Raw genomic sequence first — 26,854 nt, forward strand, 5'->3', positions numbered from 1 at the left:
TGCCTAAACGCCTCCATGGATTAGGTGAGGTAAGCGAAGGTGTAGACTAAACCAGACATGAAGGATCAGCCATCCATATTTCATTTACTCTGTCCTGATAACATAAAGTGTCTGTGTATGGGGTTGGGGATGCTTTTTTCATGAAATGGAACATGCAGATGGGGGAATTAAAAATGGAATCTTACGTTCTCTCCATTGGTTCAAGCAACTTCTCCTAGCTCAGTTCAGATACATGAAGTGAGCTGGGCTGTGTGACAGTTGCCTACAGTAGTGGAGTGCAGTGAGGTGGAACAGGGTTTAGCTCCCCTCACCTGTATGCTCCAGTGCGTGCGCACATGTGACTTTATATCGTATTACATAATTTAATACCACATGAATGCATGTAGAATGGGAGGGATTATGTCTGATATAGAGTAAATATGGAATAAATCCATCTTTGAATTGAGAGGTTTTTGATAAGTGGTCTGGGGAGAGAGCGGCAGATTGAATGGGACCACTAAACTTGTTGCACCCCTTTTTCTCTGCAGTGTTTGCCAAGAAACAAAGTTGCCTGGTGTTGACTGTCTTTTTTCTCTATAGGCTTGAGAAAATCAACAAAAAAGCGCAGTGAATCGCCACCTGCTGAGCTCCCCAGTTTGAGGCGGAGCACACGGCAAAAGACCACGGGCTCCTGTGCTAGCACCAGGTATTATTGAAACCTTGGGTTACTGATACATTAAGATTAATGTGAAGAACAGTGGTTACTTGAAGATGTCTTGGTTTGTTGCAATATGGCAGTGTGATGATGGACTGCATGGGCAAAAGGCTCATGCATATCTTGGATTATTAAGTCAAGGCATGATTGTCTGAACTGGGCCACATTTATTTTGTTAGGGCCACAGTTAAGTAATTTAAAAGATGTACAGTGATTTTGCAATGTCTGCTGGGAGTACTCAGAAATTTGGCCTTTTAACAAATTACCTACTCTCTTGGTTGGTTTATTACATATTATCCTGAAGCCATCAGCACACAAATGTAGGTTGTCAATAGGAATGCACATTCTGAATTCTTCAGTTTGCTTCTCTCAAATGCAGATATTCCATTATGTTTAACTGACAAACTGTGGTTACTAAGTTTGGAGCAAGGCAGAATCTTGGACTGCGGTTTGAAGTAGGCTTAAGATCTTGGCTTGTTCTAAACAAGTACCCATAGTCTTCAAATTGGTTAATTGGAGACTCCTAGGACTAAATATGGCTCAGCAAGAAGGAGGAGGGAACAGGTTGCATCCTGGCACAAGGCTGATTTCATAACTTACTTTATTTTGCTGAAATAAGATTGTCTGAGTTGCACCGCCGAATAAGTATATGTTTCCAGGCCAAAGCTACGTTATGCAAAAACAGTTATCTCAAACAGATTAGCTTTTTCTTCTAGGAAAATAAGTTAGTGTAGCAAGTTGCTACAAGTATATGTTTCTAGGAACAAAGCTTAATGCAAAGGGTTAAAATAGTGAAGGTCTGGCTTAATTGTGCCGAAGGAAAAGTGAGTCATAATGATATGCTCTTGAAGGAGCAATGTAGTGCCACCATATCTAGATACTTTCAGTGCATGTCGAATAGCACTTATTATCTTTAATGAGTGCAAAAGGAAACAGAGAACAGACTTTTCTTCATCAAGAAACTGCTGGAGGTGATTGCAGGAGGCCACTGCTACAGCTCAAAGCTTTCTGTCCCTCCAGAATTGTTGTTTTCCTCCTGCCCTTTCAAAAACTGTAGAAGATACTCCCCCACTCCACCCCCAACTTTGGTGCCCAGCTAATCGGGCTTTTAAAGAAGAACATTCCACTTTGACTGAAGGCCATATTCAGGTCTGAAATGTATAGATCTTATGCAGAGGTTTTATTATACTGCTAACATTTAGCCTAGTGTGTGGTCTTTAGACATGTTGTGACTCCTCATCTGTTTTGATCAATATAGAAATTATTTTGCAGGCATTCCTTTGAACTACAATAGTTATGAGGTCAGCTAAGTACAGAAGCGGTATTTATGAAACATCTTTATTATCATGCCTCATTTCCCCACCCCCCTCCAAGCGTGGCTAAGGTTTCTTTTTAAAGTGTTGTGTATATAGTATTATTTATTTATTTATTTATTTATTTATATAGCACCATCAATGTACATGGTGCTGTACAGAGTAAAACAGTAAAACAGTAAATAGCAAGACCCTGCCGCTTAGGCTTACATTCTAATTAAATCATGGTAAAACAATAAGGAGGGGAAGAGAATGCAAACAGGCACAGGGTAGGGTAAACAGGCACAGGGTAGGGTAAAACTAACAGTATAAAGTCCAAACAACATCAAGTTTTAAAAGCTTTAGGAAAAAGAAAGGTTTTTAGCTGAGCTTTAAAAGCTGCGATTGAACTTGTAGATCTCAAATGTTCTGGAAGAGCGTTCCAGGCGTAAGGGGCAGCAGAAGAAAATGGACGAAGCCGAGCAAGGGAAGTAGAGGCCCTTGGGCAGGCGAGAAACATGGCATCAGAGGAGCGAAGAGCACGAGTGAGGCAATAGTGTAAGATGAGAGAGGAGAGATAGGAAGGAGCTAGACAGTGAAAAGCTTTGTAGGTCAACAGGAGAAGTTTATATTGGATTCTGAAGTGAATTGGAAGCCAATGAAGAGATTTCAGAAGTGGAGTAACATGGTCAGAGCGGCGAGCCAAGAAGATGATCTTCGCGGCAGAGTGGTGAACAGAAACCAACGAACTGATGTGAGAAGAAGGAAGGCCAGTGAGAAGAAGGTTGCAGTAGTCCAACCGAGAAATAACCAATGCATGAACAAGAGTCTTGGCAGAAGAGACAGACAAAAATGATAGAATCCTGGCAATATTATACAGGAAAAAATGGCAGGATTTAGCTACTGCCTCAATATGAGGAATAAAGGAGAGCGAGGAATCAGATATAAAGTCAAGACTACGAGCTTCCTTGACTGGAGTAAGCGTAACATCATTGACAGTAAGAGAGAATGAGAGATGAGGAGAAGGTTTAGGAGGAAAAATAAGCAATTCAGTCTTTGACATATTAAGTTTCAAACGACGATGCGGCAGCCAAGCTGAGATATCTGAAAGACATGCCAAGATACGATCGTGAACATCAGGAGAAAGTTCCGGAGATGAAAGATATAATTGTGTATCATCGGCGTACAGATAATATTGGAGGCCATGAGATTGAATAAGATTGCCCAAGGGCAACATGTATAAAGAAAACAACAACGGGCCAAGCACCGAGCCTTGCGGAACCCCTACTGATTGTATATAGTTGTATATAGATTGTATATAGTTTGAATGTCTGAAGAAATAAATATGTTCCCTGATGACTCCCTGTTCAGGGTTGTAGATTAAATAGTGTAACCTAGTAGGTTTCTGATAATGTTTGTTTTTCTAGTCGGCGAGGCTCTGGCCTGGGCAAAAGAGGAGCAGCTGAAGCTCGCCGACAGGAGAAAATGGCTGATCCTGATAACAACCAGGATGGAGTTAATTCTTCAGCTGCACGAGCTGATGAGGCTCCACAAGGAGCCGCAGGTAAGAAGAAAAAGTGACCATGACCACTGGCACAAAGGAAAAAAATGTGTAGATTTTGCAATACCCGTATTTCTTCGATTGTAAGACGCCATCGATTGTAAGACGCACACTAATTTCAGTACCACCAACAGAAAAAAACCCCCAAGACACACCCGCGATTCTAAGATGCACCCCATTTTTAGAGATGTTTATATGGGAAAAAAGTGTGTCTTAGAATCGAAGAAATAGGGTATATATTTCTAACAACTGAGGTAAAATCTACTAATGACGATGCTTGGTCAAAGCAGTTATTTTGTGTGAAAAGCAGTTGTATTTGCTATACCTAGAAATGGTAATATTAATATCTGGGACTACCTAGAAAGCCCAAGTTGTCTTTTATTTATTTATTTTATTTATTTATTTATTTAAGGATTTTTATGCCGCCATTCAGCCAAAAAAGGCTCTCATGGCGGCTTACAAAAGTATTTCTTGACAGTCCCTGCCCACAGGCTTACAATCTAAAAGACATGACACAAAAGGAAAGGGGATTGGGAGGGAGGAGGAGGAGGAGGGGGAAAAGGAAAGCAAATTCAGGCACTACAATCTTAGTTGGAAAGTTCAGCAGTTACAGGTGACAGCAGGAGGATGGAATAAAACAAAAAACAGTGGTCAAGGGGGCCTTAGGTTTGTATTACCTGTTTCAAAAGCATTAAAGCTCTTTTGTAAGTGAAACTTTCAAAGCAGTTGATATGACATACCTCATACCTGGTGGCATCCTGATGTTTTGGACTTCAACACCCACAGCTCCAGCTAGCATGGTCAGCGGTCAGGAGGACACCAGGTTGGGGAAGGCTAGTGCAGGGGCCTGTTCAAAGGAACTTGTAAACTGCCCAGAGAACTTTGGCTTTTGGGTGGTATAGAAATGTAATAAATAAAGGAGAAAACAGTTTTTAAAAACCCCACTTAGCATTCCGGAAGCTTTGGGTGTACCTAAACTAGTTCTTTGGATCCAGATTCTGTAAACAAACAAACAAACAAACAAAAACCACCCCTATTTTCTCTGTCCCTGTAGATGAGATTGCACTTCTGTTCCCTCTTCAATAAGTATGTTTAATGTTGGCTACTTTACAGTTGTTAAAACATAGTTTTTTCTGAATATATGCAATCTCTTACTGAAATTCAATGTTTGGTTCAGATTTTAGTTAAAACAGGAACCCTAGCTAGTGTTAATTGTGGTTAAGGCTAATGTTGATGTTTCCCTTTAAGTGTATTTAAGATGTGGGGTGGAATAGCTACCAAGTGGTATGATGGATGGCTCCTGATACCTTTGCTGTTTTTAAAAAGAAGCCAGCATTACATCTGCTCCAGCTACAGTTCAATATATTTTGCGCATTATCATAGATTTACCAATTTCGCTTTGGTGAGAAGTATTGTCAAATATGAATAAATGCTTTACCTTATTGGCTGTTGCTAGATGTGACATTTTAATTGGCTCTGGGTTTTTTTCCCCTACTTTGACTGTTAACCTAGGCACCTTAACTCTCTGGAGTTTTCATTATAGGCTAATATTGTAATCTTAAATGCACTTAACGGGGAGTAAGTCCCAACGATGTAAGTGGAACTTACTTCTGAGTAAGCATGCATAGGATTGCACTGTTAGTAATGTATACAAGCGTTTAACAAACTAAAAATCTGAAGAAATGACTGTCTATTCCATTAGGGAGGCAGTATTTCCTATGTGTCTGTCACTGCTGTGGTTTTTTACAGGTAGAAAGCTGCTACAGTAATATAAATCCTACAAACTGAGTTAATGAAGATTTGCCTGACAGTGTTGTTGCAGGGAACAGAGTATACCAAGCTCTGATCATAACTGCTAATTTGGAACATTCTTAAGAGTTTTCTATTTAACAAACACTTTTGAACTTTATTTTACATCTCATGGTAGAATGCCTCAATCTTCTACTTTAAATTGCTCATTCTGTCTGAATTCAAAATGTTTCAATCACATGCATGGCTGAAAGTTTAAAATGACCTTGTGTCCAAGTGCAGTCTTTCCATACTGTATGGGTCAAGACTAAAAATAAACCTGCTTTTTTATATGCCATTTCATATTCTTGCTGGAGTCAGTAAAGGTTTTCTTTGACTGCTTTGGAAGGAGGATTTTGGGGAGAGTTGACAAGTATGTATATTGTGGGACTTACTAATATAGTGCCATTATTATTCCCCCCTTCTCCTATAGCTTCTAGTTCTGTTGCTGGGGCTGTGGGCATGACCACCTCTGGTGAAAGTGAATCAGATGATTCTGAGATGGGGAGATTACAAGGTACAAATTAAAAGTCTTATTATGTTACTCTCAAGACAACTGTATATATCTCAACACCCTTTAGATTTTTTCTAAAAAAATACCTATCCAGGAATTTTTTAAATGTTCTACTTTGGAGGAGAAGACATGTAGATCAACTAACATTACTTTTCCAGGACTGTAATGTAACACTTGGCCTTCTCTCTCTCCCCCTCGCCAACCATTAAGTCTGACCGCTGATTGCATATCAGCCGGATTCAGCATAGCAAATACTTAAGGTGAACATGCTGGAAATGGTATTATGATTTAAGAAACTGCATATCTGCTGTTGTAAAATCCAGCATTTTCTAAAAAGTTGTGAATAATTGTGCCTTCTTATTCGTAGGATCTAGGGTTCCCACTTCCTTAGGCATTTATCTCCTAAATGACAGCCTGCAGCCCATGTATTTTTATTATTATTGTCTTTTAGAAGAACAGAGAATTCAATTCTGCTTTGTCCTTAATAGGCATTTTCTTTGATCCCAGCTAAAGCAGTACCTTATACAAGTATCTGAGCTTCCATTTTCAGTTGAGGATGAAGAGTGTTTTTTTGGATTCTATCTGGCTTAACCAAGTGTTCAATATCTCTAGCTGGGACGGGATCTGTCTAACATACTTGTAACCATTAAAAAAAGGTAATACAAATTCGGATAGCGCTAGCAGAGCTCCACCAAATCTTTTCATTGTGCATTATGCTTGTGCAACTGGTCGCACAACAGATTGTGCAAAGGTTGTGCATAGTTTGAAATCTAATTTCTGCTAGCGCAACATCATTTATGCTAGCAGAATGACAAAGCTTGGATATTGCCTTGTGTTTAATCCTTGGGACAGGTACTTTTAGAAATAGAAACCTGTATAAATGCATGCAAACATTGCTGCTATCTTAGCAGTTCTAACTTAGCCCAAACCATTAAAACCATCACAAAGAAGAGGAATTAAAATATTTAAAATGAAAATTGCTGTAAGGATTAGTTTACTCCTAGGATTGGTTCACTCCTATGAAATTTACCTCCAGCATAAGATTTAATGACACAAATGATATGTGAATAATAGGTTCAGTTTCAAATAAATATGTTAACTTTTTTGGATTTAGCTCTATTGGAAGCTAGAGGACTTCCTCCACATCTGTTTGGTCCTCTTGGTCCTCGAATGTCGCAGCTGTTCCATCGGACAATTGGAAGCGGAGCTAGTAAGTAAACTAACTGTTGTGTTTTAGAATCTCTGTAGCTTGGATCTCTAACTACTTGTAGGACTACTTCTAATGAGCAAATCCTTAGAATAATTGGATCTTGTACCTGTAACTCAGGATTTTACCTGGTATCAGCCGTGCCCAACTTGGCCTTCAAGCTTGTAGACCTGTAGATTTGTTCATAATCACCTGAATTTAAGTTCAATTTATTGCAGTGTACAGAAATAGGTTGTACAAGTAATTTTTTCTTATCTTTAGAAAACTACTCCTTTTTATCTTGACAAAAGGAGAAACTTTGTGTATTTAATAGAATATCCTTACAGTATTGTACCACTCTGGTCAATTGGATTCAAAGTTTCTAAACTTTTCTAAAAGTTTAGTAAGCCCTGAATATTCAGAAAATTCTGTCAATATATCTTGCCCTCAGTATTTTATTGGGTTTAGGCAAATGATGCATGCTTTACACAAGTACATGCACATGGCTTAACCACACTGAGATTTACATTCAAGCTCTCAACTTTGTGGGGGAAAAGTTTTTTCTTAAAATTTTACCAATGTACGCTGTACAGAAGGACAATTTACCTTGGTTTCTAGTTCCTCTTAGCTGGTAGACTACTTAGGTGCACAGTAGGTTAATTATTATTTATAAGGGTGCTCATTAACATTCTGACCACATCAACGTGCATTCTTCCAGTATCATGACAAATAGCACAGCATAATTTAATGAACTTCATTGATCCTGGATCTGTTTTTATAGTATATAAAATTGTTTTTAATTGTTTTTAGATACATGTTTCTGTGTATGTTGTATGTTTTTGTGGTTTTAAATTTTGTATATTGTTTTTAATTGTTTTAATCTTACGTAACCCCCCCAGAGAGCTTTGACTATGGGGCAGTATAAAAATGTAAATAATAATAAATAATTATTCATAATGAAAAGACATAGTAACACAATGCTAGACTTAAGCAACCGTACTTGTGATAGGAAGACAAGACCATTATTTAATGTTTTCCAGGGCTTGGCACTAATTAATCACCAGAAAGTCTCAAGTACATATTACTATGGACAGTATGAGAAGGAGTAAGACAAGCCTCTACCATTTGTGTGTTGAATGGTTCACATGACATGCTAAGTCATAATGTTTAGCTCAAAATGCTTAACCATCAATGGTTTAGCATATCATCTGAATAGGATCAATGAAAATGATTGATCACAGCTCTGTGACAGATACACATAGTAGAAATTAAAAGGCTTAATGCTTTTTAAATCCTCTATTTTTCTAGGTTCTAAAGCTCAGCAACTTCTACAGGGGCTCCAGGCCACTGATGAAAGCCAGCAGTTACAGTCTGTGATAGAAATGTGTCAGTTGTTGGTCATGGGAAATGAAGAAACTTTGGGAGGATTTCCAGTCAAGAGTGTTGTGCCAGCTTTGGTAAGGATCAATACTCATTTGCTCATTTGAACTTGAATCCTAGCCTTTCCTCTGTGTTTTCATGAAAGAGTAAATAATTAACAATTCCACAACCTCTACAAATGTGTTGGAGCAAGGTTTCATCAATTGGCTCATTGAATTAATGTGCAAGGAGAACATCTTTCATTTTTAAATATACCGTGTACATAGCTTTTCTGGACATTACTTGGACACAGTATATACAATCTACAAACTAGGGCATGGAGAAGCCAAGTAGTTGGTCCTTGCAAGGCTAATAGATAGGCCTTGCTGTGTTTCAAAGGAGCTGACTGCTGAAGGAACACAGCATTATACTTCTAGTAAGTTGTAGTTACTTAGGATCGGAATCTTTAACCAAATTCAGTTAATTTATTCTGATATTAAGTATTTCATATATTTGTGGGATGCAGTTCATATTTAGGATTGAATGACTGCACTACCTGGGATGTTGGGAAAAGGTGCTTACTAATTGCTTAATCACACAGAATAACTCTACTACAAGAGAATATGGTAATTTTTCTGTTAAGTAGGACCTGGCTTCCTCTCAAACAGCCCCCCCCAAGCTGGTGTCATCCAGGTGTTTGGGGTGACAACTCCCATCAGCCTCAGCAAACATGGCCAATAGTCAGGCATGGTGGGAGTTGCAATCTAAAACTTCTGGAGGATGCCAGGTTGTGGAAGGCTGAACTGCAGGTTTATAATATGATAGTGTCTCCATAAAATTGATGTGCATATTCTCGTTTTGCTTGGTAGACCACAGGCGTACATGCCTGGTTACTTCTTGAGTTGATTTCTGCAACATACTTTATGTGGGGCTGGCCTTGAAGATAGTTGGAAACTTCAGCTAATTGAGAATGCAACTAGTCTCATATTAGCTGCAGGAGTGTTTGTTTAGTTTTTCAGCAAAGGTCAAGATAATGTTGGGGAGGGGGTGTTGTTAGCCTTCAAGTCCTACATTTGCTTGGATTTGGGATACTTTATGAGTCTACAACCATTTATGCTCTTCTGTGAGTTAATATTTGTAAATGTGGAATAGACAGAGGCAGAATAACTCTAAAGTGAACTGGAGTTCTTTTCATTTCAGTTTTTAAAAAGAATAATTTTAATATGTTTTAATTTTGTATCTTTTTACTATTTTATCTCTTAAGTTCACCGCTCCGGAACTACTTCTAGATGTGGAGTGATATACAGATATTGTAAATAAATAAATAAAACACTGTAAAAAATAATATCTGAATTGTTTTTTACTGTTTTGATTCTAGTTAAGGAATTGATACAGAAATATAAAAGCAAAATAAGTGTGCTATACTTACCTTCTAGATTTTCTCTCTTTTTGTTAGGAAATAATATGTAAGGGTTGCTTAAATGAAAAATTGTTAATTAAAAATGAAGTATCAAATTAGCAGACATTTCTTGTTTAACCATTTTGGGAACCCATGTAGTGGGTAGAATATTTAATCTGGATTGAATCCAGGTTTGTCTATATTCTTGCTCAGCCATGAAGCTTGACTTTTTTGGTCTTGGGCAAATCTTGATCTTTCTCTCTTAGGCCAGCTATCTCACAAGGGGCTGTAAGGATAAATTGGGTTAGACCCCTGCATGCTCAGAGTTTAAGGTTCCCATAACAATCCAATGTGGTGATCAGAAGTCCCCCTATGTGCTACTTGTTTAGACTATTATGAGTGTTGCTGGTGCTGGATGATATATAAACTGTCATGGGGCATAAGGATAGAGGCAGATTTTCAGTTACCTACGCTCTAAACTAGCCTACCCAAATGTGGTGCCCTTCAGGTGTTTTGGGCTGTAACTCCCATCATGCCTTACCATTGGCCATGCTGGCTGGGTCTCATCGAAGTTGTAGGCTTTATTCAGACAATCACAGTGGGGGAAGAAGCAATCATGACTGTTCCCTCTGCCCCCACACGTGCTGCGTGCACGCGACTACCATTTGCATTCTCCACACTGTAGCTCAGGTTGTCTGAACCTGGCACGTGAGGGAGGGCTGTACCCACCCTACAACTTCTACTGCACAACTTGGGTTGTAAGTGTGTGACATCCTCACCCGTGCCTGGTTTCAGATGACACACTAACCTGTGCTGCATCACAGGGAATAATGCAGCTGGCGATCATGTGTGCAGTGGGCATGGGAGGAGCAGCCATGATGGCTTCTTCCTCCACTGCGATTGTCTGAAGTCTTCGTGCAAAGGGCACTATGGCATCTTGAATTCTTCCTAAAAGGCCACTTAGAAGCCAGAAAAATCCCCAGAGCAATAGTGAAATGTGCTTTCACCAGGCCTACTTCATAGAGACAACTGTCATTCTATACAACCTGTAGTACTTTCTGCAAAGCACACTACCTCAATCCACATCTTCAGCCTTTATCTAGAATGCAGTTTCATATCTCTGGGTGATAGAAAAGGGAAGTAAAAAAATCGCCTAGCATTGTTTTAGGACCTTCCATGCCTTGAATGGGCAGAATGAGAGTGACTCTGAATGCTTCCAAGGTTTCTTTTGAAACATTCAAGCCTCCAGGGCACAACATTGTCGAAGCTCCTTGACCAAATTAATAGGGTGCGCAACATAATTTTTACCTGTTTAAACTCTTAAATCATATCTTTAGTCAGGATCATGAGTATAGACAGTCACTTGAAGATTGAAAACAGTGACTGTGTTTGCTTGTAAACACTTTTATGTACAAAATAACATCATAAAATCCAGCTTGTCAACTTTTAAATAGTTGGACTTTGAATTCCCAGCAGTCTTACAAATTGTTAGAATGTAAAAAAAACCTGTTCTTTTAAGCTGAGAAATGTCTAATCTTTTCATATTGTTCATAGATAACTTTGCTGCAGATGGAGCACAACTTTGACATTGTAAGTATTTCATGCACGCTTGGTTAAATGCTGCTTCAGGTAAATCTCAAAACAAGCCTTGCTAGTTGACATGTGCTATATAGTGATGGGAATTATCTATCATGGCTGCTTATTGTGATGGCTGTATATTACCTCCGGGAACAGAGGCAATATGCCTCTGAATACCAGTTGCTTTGGGATAAAAATGGGAGAGTGCTATTGCTCTTGGGCTTGTGGGCATCTTAGGAACATCTGGTTGGCCATTTTGGGAAACAGGATGCTAGACTACATTGGTCTTTGATTTGATCCAACAGAGCTGCTCTTACGTTCTTTTGTCTTTGCAGATGAATCATGCTTGTCGAGCCTTAACCTATATGATGGAAGCACTTCCCAGATCATCTGCTGTTGTGGTAGATGCAATTCCTGTTTTTTTGGAAAAGGTAATGCTGTTACTATCAACCTAGAATTGGTTGGAACTGAAGGTTTTCTGAAGCGGTTTTCTCATTGGCCCTGTTCTCACGTGACAGCAGGAAATCGTAGGTTAATTATCTGCCCACCATTCTGCTACCAGCAGTTATCTGAGAAGCTAACAGTGTTCAAGCATAATATCTCTAGGCCTTGTTCAAACTTTTAATAGGGGCCCTCTTCCCACCTCCCTGCACAAGAGGTCTTGTCTGTTGGGGAAAACTGGAGGATTGACTGGTGTCACCCTAGCCTCTTTTCCCTTTGTTTAAACTTCTTACTGTTCTGGTTGCTTGATTTAGTTATAGGTGAACATTGTAGTAGATGTATATTTATTATAAATGAGTGAGATGTATTCTTTTAAATTGAGTTGTGCATAGTATAAAATGTTTGTTGTCAATAAATACAATAAAGATTAACCATTGGAACAAACAAACAAACAGAAAACCCCATGGTCATATTCTTGTCTAAGTTTCATTAACAGTAGAATAGGAATGTGTTTAAAGTAATTTAATTCAGTCCCTCCAGAATGGCATTTGAGGCACCGGGGGTTTGTGGGTCACCAGCCTTTTGCAGATAAATATAATAAAGGTAAAGCAAATTTCCATAAAATGGTTGGGCTCCCACCCCAACCCCGAAAAACCTCTGCCATGATTAAGCACTTTGAGAGTGCAATTTTACAGCTGTTAGAGAACCAGCCCTGCATTGTGTCACCAGCACTTGTTTTACAATGTTGCATTATTTTCAAGCACGCTGCCATCAACAAAAACAAATTGCCATTGTGACAAATTGCCTCTAACATTCTCCATTAGAGAAAGAAGGGCCAAAAGGGGCTCTGGTATAATAATACAAGCGATAATATCTGAATTCATCCCAAATACTCCAGACCAGAATTCTTGAACCTGGGGCTGTCCCAGTGGTCTAATTGGAGTATAGTACCATCTGTATACCATTGCTGACTCTTTCAGATTAGTGGAGAGAATACTGAAAGGTAGTTTTTGTCCAGAATTTGTTGCTGCTGCCATTGTCTGTTTGGCATTGTAGATCGATTTTCCATACCGTTGTTAAACTCTGCATGTCGCCTGCCATTTCTTTCAAAAGTATATTATAAATGTTAGATTAACGTCTGTTTTTGTCCTCTGTAGTTTGGAGGCACAAGGATTCAAGTTTTGTTAATGAAAGGATTTTGTTAGCGTGTCCTTCTGAGCCAGGAGTGGGCAGTCTTCAAGTCATTTAGATGTATTAGTGTGTTCTTCACTAGAATTCTTAGGTCTGGCAGGTGCAAAAAGGGAGGGCAGAAGCAGTGAAAGCATGGTCCTAGAATGTGGAACAGGAAGCCTCTGACCACATATTCATCCCAGGAATTTATTGTAGTACCAGAACTGAACTTGTAATCATCTTCAAAGGTCTTTCTTAAAAAAATTCCCTATATTAAAATGTGAGCAAGACAAAAAATGTTTTGAACTTGGATATCCAAAAACAATTGCTTGGCTCTTCTACTCTTCAAGAACACTGGAGAATCAATTTTCTTTCCATGTTATTAAGCACTGAATAAGAGTTTACGCTGGACAGTTGAACAGAAATGGTCTACAAAACTAAAGCATTTGAGTTAAATGATATTAAATCATGGATATTGAGAAGGTAACAAAAGCTATTAAAGTTTGAAGAGTGTTTGAAAATGATTGGCAGTTCAGATCACGTTCTAACCTTATTTCATATATCTCTGAAAAACAGACTAAATCGCTTTCATTTGTTCTAGCTGCAAGTTATTCAGTGTATTGATGTGGCTGAACAGGCACTGACTGCCTTGGAGATGTTATCACGCAGACATAGTAAAGCTATTCTGCAGGCGGTAAGTATTTCTTCAGACTAAAAAAAAAGCTGCTTTTTAAAAATCTTTACTAGAGTTTTCTTCCCCAAAGAGCAATTGCTCCCTGAAAGTTATACTTTTCTCTTGGTAATATAAGCCCCCACCCCTTTTGCTTGAACTGGTTTGTGTTTTTTTGTATTGTATTATAGGGAGGCTTGGCAGACTGTCTGCTGTATCTGGAATTTTTCAGCATAAATGCCCAGAGGAATGCACTAGCTATTGCTGCCAACTGCTGCCAGAGCATCACTCCTGATGAGTTTCACTTTGTTGCGGATTCTTTACCATTGCTTACCCAAAGGCTAACCCATCAGGTCAGAAGCTGTTGAGATCATAGCTATTTTCTAAAGTGTTTTGTGTAATGTGAATCTTTAGGGCGATCAATGTGTTCCATGGTGGGTTTTCACTCACTCTTAAGACTGAAGCCTACTAGAGGTGCTGATACTTCATATTAAGGTGGTTTTTGTAGCAAAATGATGTAAAAGGTGTACCAGTTCCTTAGGCTGTGACTTTTGCTTGGGTATCAAAGTTGGGCGAGGTTCTTTTGCTTCTTTCTCACTTAATGTCTGACAAATCCTTAACAGGACAATTCCAGAATTGTATTCCTTGATATGTCTGACAGACCACATCCTGTATATTGAAACTTAATATTTGTATTTACACTTCATAGGACAAAAAGTCAGTAGAAAGCACTTGCCTCTGTTTTGCACGCCTAGTGGACAACTTCCAACATGAAGAGGTAACATCTATTTTCTTTCTTTGTCATAATGGCAAAAAGATTCTGATTGGATGATCTTTAAACTTCTCCTTTCTTTTCCTTGAAGAATCTGCTTCAGCAGGTTGCCTCTAAGGACTTGCTCACAAATATTCAGCAGCTCCTAGTAGTGACTCCTCCAATTCTGAGCTCAGGGATGTTCATCATGGTGGTGCGCATGTTTTCCCTAATGTGCTCCAACTGTCCTACGCTAGCAGTTCAACTTATGAAGCAAAGTAAGTTGCTCTTGACATTCTCTTTACCAGTTGTTAGGTCTATAGGATTGAAAAGTAAAATGTTTGCAAGAAGTCAATGAAACTACTGCAGCGTGTGACCCTTTTTGCATGTAACAGCAACCCATAGGCTTAAAAATGGATGTTATGAACGAGCGGGTGCACTACCTGAGCCATATCTACTTCTTCCACTTTACCATTCAACACCCAACAACTGGCTTCTTCATATGTTGAGCAGTGTGACATGAGAACCCGGACTGCTGGGTTGTTTTAGGGTTTAAAATTCCCCAATGGTTAATTGCTGGGTTGCTTAGCCCCTAAACCACCCAGAGGTCTGGGTTTGCATGTGACACTGCACAACCTATGAAGGAGCCAATTTTGAGTTGAGCAGTAAAGTGGAAAAAGTGGGCACTTTGCCTCACAACCCACAACTGGCTCCTTCATAGGAGGAATATGTGGAAGAGATGGTCATGCTGCCGGCAGTACACCCTCTCATGCACACCATCCCATCTGTCATGTACTTTATCAATGCTGGAAGCCTGTTCCACTAGGGCCCAGTTAAAACAGTGGATCAGGCCTCCAGATTGATACCTGTGTGAACCAGGTCTGTGTTTTATATCTAGCTGTATTAATGGCACTGGAATGGGTGCAGGGGAGAACACAAATTATTTCATTTATGGATTTATTTATTTACAGTATTCATAGCCTGCTCTATCAAGATTCTCATTACGCCTCCCAACAAGAAATAAAACAAATCAAAACCTTGAATTGTGTCTTTGATGTAGACTTCTCTCTTTAAGAAACTTGTGTGACCCCAAAGCATAAATGTCAAGGAGTTGAACAGAAATTTCCCAGCACCATCTTCTGGAATTAATCATCCAGGAATAAACAAAACCACTGGAAAGTAGTACCCCCTGCTACCAACCCAGACAGGCCCCCCCTCAAAAGATACTGTAGCCAGAGGCACTGAAAGATGATGAGAGGTCCCAAGAGAATCAATAGGGTCACACTCACTCCATCTCTGTCACAGCACCTGCCATCCCACAGAGTGATTGAGATAGTTTCTCTGTTTCTTGTGATAGATAACAAGGCTGTAGCCTGACTGAAATGGATCAAGAAAACAAATTTGAGCAGAGTTTCCTCCTAGATATTAACTGACACTGGATGCATATATTCTATTCCAAGGATTTCTGTAAAACACAACCCCCAGAATTCCTTGAGGGTAGATAGCAATAGCAGGACACTGCTGTTAGCAGCTTCTTTTCTGCATTTGCACCAAACATTTTTCAGTTTCTAGTTTTGCTCTCAATTGTCAAACCTTTAGCAAGAAAAAGTTGAACAGGAAATTGACAAATATACGGTGGACATGGAGTTATTTTAAGAAAAACTTGTGAATTACCTTCTAACTTGGTTAAATTGAGGTGTTATATTCAAAATCCAGATGCCCATGAACATCTTTTCCCTGCTACTTTACACACTAAACTGGGCTGCATAATGTGCAAGTAATTTCTGTGCTGTGTATTCCACCATATGCAAAGGGCAAAATAAGAGTATTTAGAGACAACAGGGCAAGCTTCAGAAACGTGTGGTGTGAGATGTTCTACTTTGCTGTTGATGCAGCATGGACTTGACTGCAGATCTGGCAGATTTCATACTGCTCTGAACTAGATTTTGCATTACTTGCAATTCTACATAACAAATTTTGAAGGACTTAGTGAGTGGGGAGACGGTGCTGTGGCTTGCAGAAGCCACCATTGGCAAGTCAGCTTCTTCATTCTAATTGAGTACATTGACTTCTTGGCTCCCAAAATAACAAATTCCTGGGTGATAGATCTGGCATGCAGGTTAAGCCCAAAGACCTTGATAAGGTCCAAGATCAGTTTCATTGGTTGTAAATCCTGACAGTTGCCAAAATCCAGCGCTGTGGAGGGGGGCTGCTTTTATTTTTGCAGTGAAATATGTCCCCTGTACTCAAAAGCCATATGTGTACTTTGGAATTGGATTGCTTTCACTTATTTTTGTTGTGGATAATTAATTCTTATACTAAAAAAGTGCATTCTTCTTGGAAGCACACTGTTCCAAGAGGCATATAAAGAACACTTATTACAGAACATGGCAGAGTAATGTTGTGTTTGTGTCTTTTTTCCTTTTTTTTTTTTTAAAAAAGATATTGCAGAAACTCTTCACTTTCTTCTTTGTGGAGCCTCAAATGGGAGTTGTCAAGAACAAATAGACCTTGTTCCGAGAAGTCCTCAGGAACTGTACGAGCTTACGTCACTTATCTGGTATGTTTTCTGTGAGTCTCTCTTTCAGATTTTGCCTAGGATCTTGATTCATAATACACGTAAATGAAGGTTGCTATTACTTTCACTAACACACACAGTCGCTGTTAACAAAGTGTTGATTTGTTCTTTTCAGTGAATTGATGCCATGCCTGCCTAAAGAAGGGATTTTTGCTGTTGACACTATGCTAAAGAAAGGAAATGCACAAAACACAGATGGTGCAATATGGCAGTGGCGAGATGACAGGGGGCTCTGGCATCCCTATAACAGAATCGATAGCCGGATAATAGAGGTAGTATTGTCAGTATATACTATAAACATCTGCATATTGTATCGGGGTATATTCATCACTTACTGGCCAGTGTCATGAATGTATACAGTTTTACATACACAAATACTAATCCAAACTTCATTTATGGATCTCCTCAGGCTAAATACTAGTAGACACATTTTGATGCTAATTAATGGGCTGTTTCAGAAGACTGGATTTTTTTGTCTGTTTTTTCCTGAATAACAACGTCATTAAAATATTTAGCTTGATGTGGAGCCTCTGGGAATGTTAAATTTAAGTTACTGTCCAGAAAATAAATCTTTATATGATATTACTATTCTAGAATTTTCTACCCAGCCCTTTAAGCAAGCTCCCAGGGTGGTTTAAACAAAATCAAGACAATTGCACATGTAATCAGGCTAAAAGCAGAAACATTCTTAAAGCATTATTTGTGACATGGCCCACATATGACGATGTTACCTGCACTCATATTTTCATTTTCTGTCCATAACATCTCATCTTTCAGCTTAGCTTTATATAGTATCCCCATGAGAGTAGAGAACACTTTTCTTAGAAAACAAATCTCTGTGGCTTTATATCAGCCTACTGTTTTATGGTACTTTAAGCAAGATAGATGTTACGTTTAAAACACTGTATCTTTATTCATGTAAAGTCATTCACTGCAGTGTAGGGAGAAGGGAGATTATCCCAAACTGGTCAATACCTGTATTTAAACTTCTGTATTTGTTCTCAGGCAGCTCATCAGGTTGGTGAAGATGAAATAAGTCTGTCTACGTTGGGACGTGTTTATACAATTGACTTTAATTCTATGCAGCAGATCAATGAAGATACTGGAACAGCACGTGCCATTCAGAGAAAACCTAATCCTTTAGCCAATACCAACACTAGTAAGTTATGTTCTTAAAATACATTCCACATTTTGTGTTTGTCAGTGCTGTGCAGGAAACCCTCTCTCTTCTCTCCAGTCAACAAGAACAGCAATTTAAAGGCATTTAATTTTACAATTAAATGTTAGAATTGAGTTGTCCTTCGCATACATGAAAGCTGTTGCATTGGGGATTACTCCTGAGTAGACATGCATAGAATTGAGCTGTGGCTTGCGTGTTTGATGGGGAAATGTTGAAATTGGTACAAATGACATTGCTGACCACTGCTGGAATACAGCCCTCCGAGACCCTTTCCAAATTTGAATTTGGTATCCATGCTGAAAAAGGTTAAGTTTTCCAGAGAGAGAGAGAGATATTTTGTGTGTGTGTGTGTGTGTGTGTGTGTAAGTGATAGGATTTGATCAAGACAAGGTTAGTTGTACTTATTATTCACTTGTCCAATTAATTTCACTGGGATCTAAATTCAACTGTCGTAACCTGGGTCTAGCCGATAGCTTTCTGTATAACTTTTATATGGCTTATTTCTTAAATCACAAGTGGTCAACATGTGACACACTTTGGCCATACGTTCTGGCCTCTAGCATGATATAACTTATGTAGTGTGGCCTTTGCTAATCAGCTGGAATCACACTGAGTATTGGCAGCATCAAGATGATATACTTCAGGATGGTGACATCACCATGTAATGGAAGGCAAAAAGACTTCTGCTGGTGTTCAGTATGGAATAAAAGGGAGCAGCTCTGCAAGGAGTTGGAGAAGTTGCCACTCCCTGTTTCAATAAATCAGTCTAGTAAAAGGATGTTTGATTATCGTTTTTTCTCTAAGTATCTGTCTTAGAATTTGAAATGTCAAATTCAAAAGCTTTCCAACCGAATATTATAAGTACCTTTGCAAACATGCATGTAAACCTGAAAAAGAACAATGGATTTGTTTCTGAGCATAATAATTTCTTCTGTATTTTTAATGGTATTTAAAATAGCCTGTTTGGTTTGTTTTACAGATTTTTGTGAATGTTGCTATCTGTAACTTTATGCTATTTATATAAATTTCCTTTGAGGACAGGATAAAAATGCTTTTAATACTCCCCGCCCCCCATGATATTCAGTAATCAATGTGTTCTGCTCTAGGTGGACATCCAGAATCGAAAAAGGATGATGCTCGAGCACAGTTAATGAAAGAAGACCCAGAACTGGCTAAGTCTTTCATTAAAACCTTATTTGGTGTTCTCTATGAAGTGTATAGTTCTTCAGCTGGACCTGCTGTTAGACACAAGTGCCTTAGAGCAATTCTTAGGATAATTTATTTTGCTGATGCTGAGCTTCTGAAGGATGTGCTGAAAAACCATGCAGTGTCAAGGTAATTGTTGTTTCTTAAATCTAGCAGTTCATTTTGACTAAAATTAGAGTCTTGGAATGCAAGCTGACCTTTAAGATATCTCATTATCATTTAAGACTTCTGTGTTTGGCAAAACTATCACAACTATTGGACCAGTTTGAACATCGTAACAACCCATGGATTGTTTAACCCATGGATTGTTGCAGCGATCGAATGTGCTGCATTGTCCATTCTTGTTGCTTCTGCTATATATTAACCATCTACTATCACCCTATAGGTTGTGATATGTAAACTCATACACACTGGGTTTTTTAGAGCTTAAACAACCCGAAGTTAATTCATGGGGTTTTGTTGGGTTATTTCTGGGCTGCTTCACCCCTAAACAACCCACAGTGTCCAAGTTTGGATGACATGATAATGACCTATTAACAGAATGATCGTAGGTTGGTATTTTAAAGTGGAACCGGTGAGTGCGCACAATGCAGCACACACATTCAGTCCTGCTAGATTTTGGCAGTTCATGGGTTAAAGAGCCCACAAATTGCTGTTACGTATGTACCAGGACATTGTGGTACCTTAGAAAATAAAAGATGCTTACCTTTTAATTAACGAATATTATTTATTACCTTGAACTGATTTATAAATTGCATATATAAAATATATGAGCCTGGTTATTTTATTTATTTACTTCAGAAGATTTCTATACCACTTTTCATTTTTTAAAAAAAAAATCCCAAAATGGTTCACAAGACCAAAATATTATAAAATACCATAAAGCCAATCAATAAAACAGTCATAAAACAAATCAATAAAACAATAAAAACTCATTAGAATAACCAGGTTAACTGGCAGTGGCAGCAGTCAGGAAACACCTCGGCAAACAAATGTGTCTTAAGTTGTCAGTGGAAACGCTCCACACTAGAAGCCCACCTGATCTCAATTTGGGGATCATTCCACATGATGGGCACCACAATAGAGAAGGCCCTCCATGGCCAAACAAACCACAATAGGCTGTGATACAATGAGCAAGGGCTCTCCTCTCAGAATGTAAAACCTGGCGAAGCCTATATGAGAGGAGGCTGTCTCTCAGATAACCTGGGCCTGAGCTATTTAGGCAGAAATCCTCAAATGACCCCTTATTGTATGACAGATAACTGTCAGAATGCTTCTTGGAAGATACTAGGATTACTTGTTGACCCAGGAGAAAACATAGAAGCCTGACAAATGTATGGAATATGAAATCTTTTTGGAAGGAACAAACTTCTTTCCAGGCAGCTCATCCTACTTCTTCCAAGGGGTTGTACTGAGGGCCGCTCCCAACACTCAAAGGTTGATTGCAAACCCCTGTTGTCTGTGTGTGGTAGCAAGTTGGTCATGTTACCATGAAATGTGTGAAATGGCCCTGACAGTGCCACCAGCATCAGCATACTTCTGCCCATTTTTTTCTGCACTGTGTCCAGTGAAGATAATGTCCTCATTTGTGGGTTCAAAACATACATGGAAATTACTTTAACCTTGTTAAATCGAGTTAGCCAAAATGTCTTAATATTTTTCTGTTGCAGTCATATTGCCTCCATGCTGTCAAGCCAAGACCTTAAGATAGTAGTTGGAGCTCTTCAAATGGCAGAGATCTTAATGCAAAAGTTACCTGACATTTTTAGTGTTTACTTCAGGAGAGAAGGTAATGTTATTTTTTAAAAAAAGTTGATTTGATTCTGGTCTTTGGCTTGAGATAACTCTGATATGTCTGATTCAATGGAATAGTGTAAATGATAGGGAAATAACAGTATGAGATACAGAGCCACTGAGAACTTGTTCCTTGCATGAATTATAAACAGGATGTTTCAGTTATAAGCCTTTACAATTCTGTTCAGAGGCTTGCTGTGCCTACAAGCACAGTTGTACTTCAGTTACTGTGAAACTAGAGCCACATTTTAGACAGACTTACTGGTAGAGATGTGTTGGATTAGATAAGCTTTTAGAATTGGCAGCAGGTATTCTTCCAAGTTGAGATAGGAAGATAATTAACAGGTTTTCAGCAGTTCCATTTTTAAGCACTTTTCTGTTTTATTCTCCTCCCCCCCCCCCCCCCATTTATGGTAGATGTAAATGTGGCAATGAGGAAGTTACTTAGCTGGCAGTAAGGACATCGGTAAATGTGCAAGCTTAACCTCTAGTCCAGCCACAAAGAAGCTTGCACAAATGGTCTTGGGACATTTTACTACCCTAAGACAAATTCTTCTCTGTAGTCTCTGTGCAGTCCTATATATGGGTTCTGTGCCTGCCCAGAGCTCAATTTAGGAAACTTCTAGACTAGAGTTTTGGCAGAGACTCGGCCCTCATCCCGTCAACACATGCTGAAGAGCTCCCATCTTCCCACTCAACTCTTTTTCCACCATCACATGGGAGCATCTGGGCTAGAAAAAAAACTTCATTTTGTCATTGTTACCTCTAAGCCAAATTCTAATGTATCTCACGGTAGTAGACTGTCCCCAAAAAAGTCCATGTCAGAAGAAGGGCACTTCAATCTTCTTCCCTTGGTCAATTTTTGTTAAGAAATTTTACCACAATGGTTTGTGTTGGCTGGGTCAGAAGTCTATTTGGCTTTTTTTTTATGTCCTAGGAGTTTTTGTTTTCAGAAAACTTGCTGTAAATGGTAAGTGGCTGAAAACTGGGAACAATTGAAGACCACTAGAAATGTCGCCCAGTTAGACATGATTGCTTGATTAATAATTCCCTTGCACCAACTCCTCTCTACTGTAGGCCTCCTCCTGTTTGTGAAGAGCTTCACATGCTCAGCAGTATACATAGACATGGATTACATCGTGCCCTATACTGAAAAATATAGTCAATGTCTTTCGAGGGCGGTGTATCTTTACCACTCTGGGGATTTAAATGCTGAGGGTTTTTTCTTCTTTCTTTGCAGGCGTGATGCACCAGGTGAAAAATCTAGCAGAATCAGAGGCTTTGCTGACAAGTCCCCCCAAAGCATGCACTAATGGCTCAGGAACGCTGGGTGCTACTACAACAATAAGCACTGGAACAGCCACTGCTGCTAGCAATGCAGCTGCAGACTTAGGCTCTCCAAGCTTACAGCACAGCAGGGAAGACTCTCTGGACCTGAGTCCACAGGGGTTAGTATGCTTCATTTGGTCTCTAAATCAGACACCCCCTGACTGGGTTGCTGATTAGCCTGCTCACATTATGAATCCCATCCTGGAACACTTTCTTCAGTATGTGTATTAAAATCAGTAGGACAAAGAATTTCAAGTTTAAGAAGCAATGTCTGTGAGATTGAAAAGATGTTAATATACTGGGGTATTAGGATTATTGGTTTGGAACATTCCCCCAAATATTTTTTTTAAAAAAAAGAAAGGAAAAAGGGCTGTGTTGTCCATTTCCTGCTGGCCTTAATCTGTATGGTAGCATGTAAGTAGCTGGATCTATATGAATGTACAATCTTAGTCTAAAGGGAGGATGTCAGTCTTCTAAATAAATTAGAAATAAAAAGTACCTACGTTTAAGTATGCTTAGAAGTTCTTAAGAAAACTAAATGACAGTATAGTTTACATTGCTGTTTTCATTAAGTAAGGAAAATTTGAATTGCTACATGTTCAAATAATAAATTTCAGCCAAAGTCTCGCCAGTAGGTAAAAGGCAAAAGGCAAGTATCAGTGTTAGACAACTTTCAAAGTGAATCACTTGGTTCTAGGTAATCTTTGCTAAATAATAATAATAATAATAATAATAATAATAATAATAATAATAATAATAGCAGCATTTTAAACTTGCATATTACATAGATCTTGTGATATTAAAATACCTTAGAATTACATGTGTTCGCAATTTAAAATGAAGTTGTAGCTAATGGAATAGTTTAAAATCCAGATGTCTGTAAAACCAATATTCAAAGTTTGTTCAAATGCGTTACAGCAGATGTCAGACCTGATTGTGTGTTTTAATTTGATAGCCGATTAAGTGATGTTCTGAAGAGGAAAAGATTGCCAAAACGTGGGCCCCGACGGCCAAAGTATTCACCTCCCAGAGATGATGACAAAGTAGACAATCAAGGTAAGCTTGTGTTCAAGTTGGATAACATGTATAGTAATGAAATAAATAATTATGAAAAATACTAGCCACATTCACATGGAATGATAAGGCAGGATTCTCAGTAATCCTAGTTTATCATACTGTGTGAATATGGCTATAGTGTCAGAAAGGCATGTTATAAATGTGTCAACAAATTTGGCAAGGATCCTTCACATGACGGTGAGCTGTTATCATTTTGTTATACAAAGTGAAATACATGTATATATAAAATCCAAAAACTGTAAATTTCCCAGTGTAGACTGGTCTTTACATCACTTTGAAGTTGCTTCTGATGCTACTATATTCTGTAATTTGGAATTAGAACTGCTTATGTTGAGATTTTGCTTAGAGGAGAAAACTGCATATAGATGAAAAGTACTATCAGAATGTACATGTCAGCAGCTTTTAACTCTGAATGGCAAATCTTAAGACTGGGGTTGGGGGTTGGAATTTGTTCAGTTTGCATTTTAACCTGAATCTACCTTTTTTACAGCTCCCAAACCAATATGGAAGCTGAATGCAGCTATGCTTTGATATTCAGACTTCTCCAAATTTTACATTATGGATATATCGGAGCAGGGATGGGGAACATCCAGCCCCCAAGCTAACGTGGCCTTTAGGGCAGGCCCATCTGGCCTACAGTGTCTTAAGTGAGGCCCCCAACCCCTCAAAAGGATAGGGTCAGGACAGCGCCTGAAACACAGCTCAGTCCCCTTCACTCCAGTCGGGAAGGGATTCATCTGGGTCAGCTTTGCTCCTCTCTTGCGTTCCCTGTGCAGGGAACATCATGGAGGATCAAAGCAGCTCCTGCAGAGAGGCAGCAATAATCTCCTTGCCTCTCTCTCTACAGAGTTTAGTTCCTCCATGAAGAGAGGGGCAGGAGCCATTGATCTTGTCTCTCTCTGTATGGAGAAATTCCCCTATGATGTCAGTATTTGCAAGGAAGTGTCCACCCCAATGTCACTTGGCTCCCAGGGCAGGGGTGTGTGTGACCAGAACACACTGGGCTAAACACTTCCTCATCCCTGTATTAGCGAGAAGTGTGAACAAAGAAGCAACACATTATGTTAGGAAAAATTGCTGGTAAAATAACATGTATTAGTGAAAATTGCATATAAAATGCACATAGAGATGTACATAAAAGGTATATAAGTATTCATGTGCTCTAAAATAAATGGCAAAGTGATGTGGAAACAAGCTGAAACAAAGTTAAGATTGTAAAAATGTGAAACAGGAACTGACAGATTCATCCATCCCTACCTAAAACTTGAAGCTAAATTCTGCTCTTTTTCTCTGGTCCTCTCCCCAAAGCTAAAAGCCCTACAGCTACTCAGTCTCCTAAATCTTCCTTCTTGGCAAGTTTGAATCCTAAAACCTGGGGAAGATTAAGCACACAGTCCAATAGCAACAACATTGAACCAGCACGTACAGCCGGTGTGAGTGGTCTGGCAAGAGCTGCCTCAAAGGACACAATTTCCAACAACAGGTATAATGAAATTTAAATAAACGTTACCATGCAAAATCCATTCTGTGAAGCCTACAGTCTTACAACTTCTTCTAACGCATTTTTGAACTCTGTCCATAACAACTTAACTTGCTGGGCCGAGACGGGTGCAATTTCCTTGGTTGGGAGACGAGGATGAAAAACTTGAGACAGAATGTGCCATGCAGTAGTCTGGATGAAGGTTAGATAACCAGGAGCTCTGGGCAGTGGAAATATCTGTGTGTGAAAAGCAGAGGGTAAATTCTTCAGATTGTAATAAAGACAGTATCGAGGGAGATGAGCATATGTGGGACAAGAAAATTATACTTGCTAGTGGAGTAGAGAAAGAACAAAGGTACTAAGGTGATATAATGGAACTGACTACTATGGGAACAGAAATCTTTGTCCTCTAATCTTTCATTACCTCTAATGCTTTGAACCTTGTATGTATTGTAAGTATGTTCTCAAGAGTTGTACAGGGCAGTTGTGCATAGTTTGCAGATGTTGAGTATTTAATATTTTAAACTGTACATTTCTTATAGAGAGAAAATTAAGGGTTGGATTAAAGAGCAAGCCCACAAATTTGTGGAGCGTTATTTTAGCTCTGAGAACATGGATGGAAGCAACCCTGCACTAAATGTGTTACAGAGACTTTGCACTGCAACTGAACAACTCAACCTTCAGGTTAGGATATTTTTTTAATTTGTCATGGAATGAAAGGACAAATCTTTCAAACAAAAAGCCAGTAGAATTCATTATTACTTAAAATGTACATGTGGACAAGCCCCAAATTTCTTCTGCCTTTACATTTTAAACAGAAATGCTTATTACATCTAGCCTCTAAGCTTCAGAAGGAGTGTGTGTGTATTTTAGGCCAGTGAACTTTAAGCGGTGGCTGGGATTTTTCCCCCCCAGTTTGCAGTTCTGCTGACTATGGTATGTTGTCATTGTCTATTTGCGAACAGAATTTGCATATAATCAGTGCCTTAGGATACAGTTAAAATTGCACCACCTTTTTTGTTACAGGACCATTAATTTCCTAACTCAAGTAAACCAGTAATTTTCAAATAATCTCACTAAGCACAGTTAACCATGTGAAATTAGAGCATAGTCCTTAATGTGGATATAGTGCTACATGGAGAGGGCTCAATACGTGCTCATGTAGGTTGGGCCAACTGGAGGGGTGGTAGGATATGGTAGATGCTGATGGACTTTCCGTTACAGGTAATGATCCAGCAGGCTGTTATGTGTGCATCCATGGAGGGGATGGACAAATCTCTTCAGAATCTCTGTAAACCGCCCAGAGAGCCCTGGCTATGGGAGCGGTATATAAATGCAATAAATAAATAATAAAATAAAAGTTTGCCAGGCTCTGCTGTTAGGATGGATTATGCCCAACATCTTAAACATTACTAGAATTTTAAAGGTTTAAAAAAAGTTGTTCAGATCTACAGTACAGCTGACTAGCCTTTTCCCAAGAACATCTGTTTTAGATTAACTAAAATGTCAGATAAAAGAAAACTAGGTATTATACAATGCTAGGAAATACTAGTTGCCTTAACTTAGGCACCTCCAAAATGGCTATACTTATTTAATAATCGGTAGAATGCATCCCTATAAAATCAGTGTTATAAGTAAATATTAACTTAAATTCAAGATATTCAATAGTCTGTAAAATTCAGATCTTTCTCTAACAGAATATATCTGTGTTTTGTAAAAGGAGGGGGATACTTATATTCTTACACAGCTATATATTAAATGGTCTTGCTGTAACTAGTATTTTTAAACATCAACTGTTTTAAAATTC

General features: G+C 38.9%; 1 protein-coding gene across 4 annotated transcripts in view; it reads left to right on the forward strand.

Moving 5' to 3' along the window:
* The window catches only part of TRIP12 (thyroid hormone receptor interactor 12), a 101,058-nt gene that overhangs the window by 45,491 nt on the left and 28,713 nt on the right, over positions 1 to 26,854 (forward strand). For all 4 annotated transcript variants that reach the window (XM_063132176.1, XM_063132177.1, XM_063132178.1 and 1 more), the window contains 20 exons: positions 580 to 685; positions 3,414 to 3,550; positions 5,769 to 5,852; positions 6,964 to 7,059; positions 8,344 to 8,492; positions 11,348 to 11,383; positions 11,707 to 11,802; positions 13,584 to 13,676; positions 13,844 to 14,005; positions 14,362 to 14,430; positions 14,516 to 14,681; positions 16,846 to 16,963; positions 17,097 to 17,253; positions 17,987 to 18,140; positions 19,268 to 19,496; positions 21,038 to 21,156; positions 22,402 to 22,609; positions 23,446 to 23,546; positions 24,876 to 25,050; positions 25,590 to 25,731. In XM_063132176.1, the coding sequence (XP_062988246.1) occupies positions 580 to 685; positions 3,414 to 3,550; positions 5,769 to 5,852; positions 6,964 to 7,059; positions 8,344 to 8,492; positions 11,348 to 11,383; positions 11,707 to 11,802; positions 13,584 to 13,676; positions 13,844 to 14,005; positions 14,362 to 14,430; positions 14,516 to 14,681; positions 16,846 to 16,963; positions 17,097 to 17,253; positions 17,987 to 18,140; positions 19,268 to 19,496; positions 21,038 to 21,156; positions 22,402 to 22,609; positions 23,446 to 23,546; positions 24,876 to 25,050; positions 25,590 to 25,731 (2,597 nt within the window). The remainder of the gene's footprint in view (positions 1 to 579; positions 686 to 3,413; positions 3,551 to 5,768; positions 5,853 to 6,963; positions 7,060 to 8,343; positions 8,493 to 11,347; positions 11,384 to 11,706; positions 11,803 to 13,583; positions 13,677 to 13,843; positions 14,006 to 14,361; positions 14,431 to 14,515; positions 14,682 to 16,845; positions 16,964 to 17,096; positions 17,254 to 17,986; positions 18,141 to 19,267; positions 19,497 to 21,037; positions 21,157 to 22,401; positions 22,610 to 23,445; positions 23,547 to 24,875; positions 25,051 to 25,589; positions 25,732 to 26,854) is intronic.

Source organism: Elgaria multicarinata, chromosome 8 (genome assembly GCF_023053635.1).
Source record: "Elgaria multicarinata webbii isolate HBS135686 ecotype San Diego chromosome 8, rElgMul1.1.pri, whole genome shotgun sequence".
In the NCBI taxonomy this organism is placed as follows: Eukaryota; Metazoa; Chordata; class Lepidosauria; order Squamata; family Anguidae; genus Elgaria; species Elgaria multicarinata.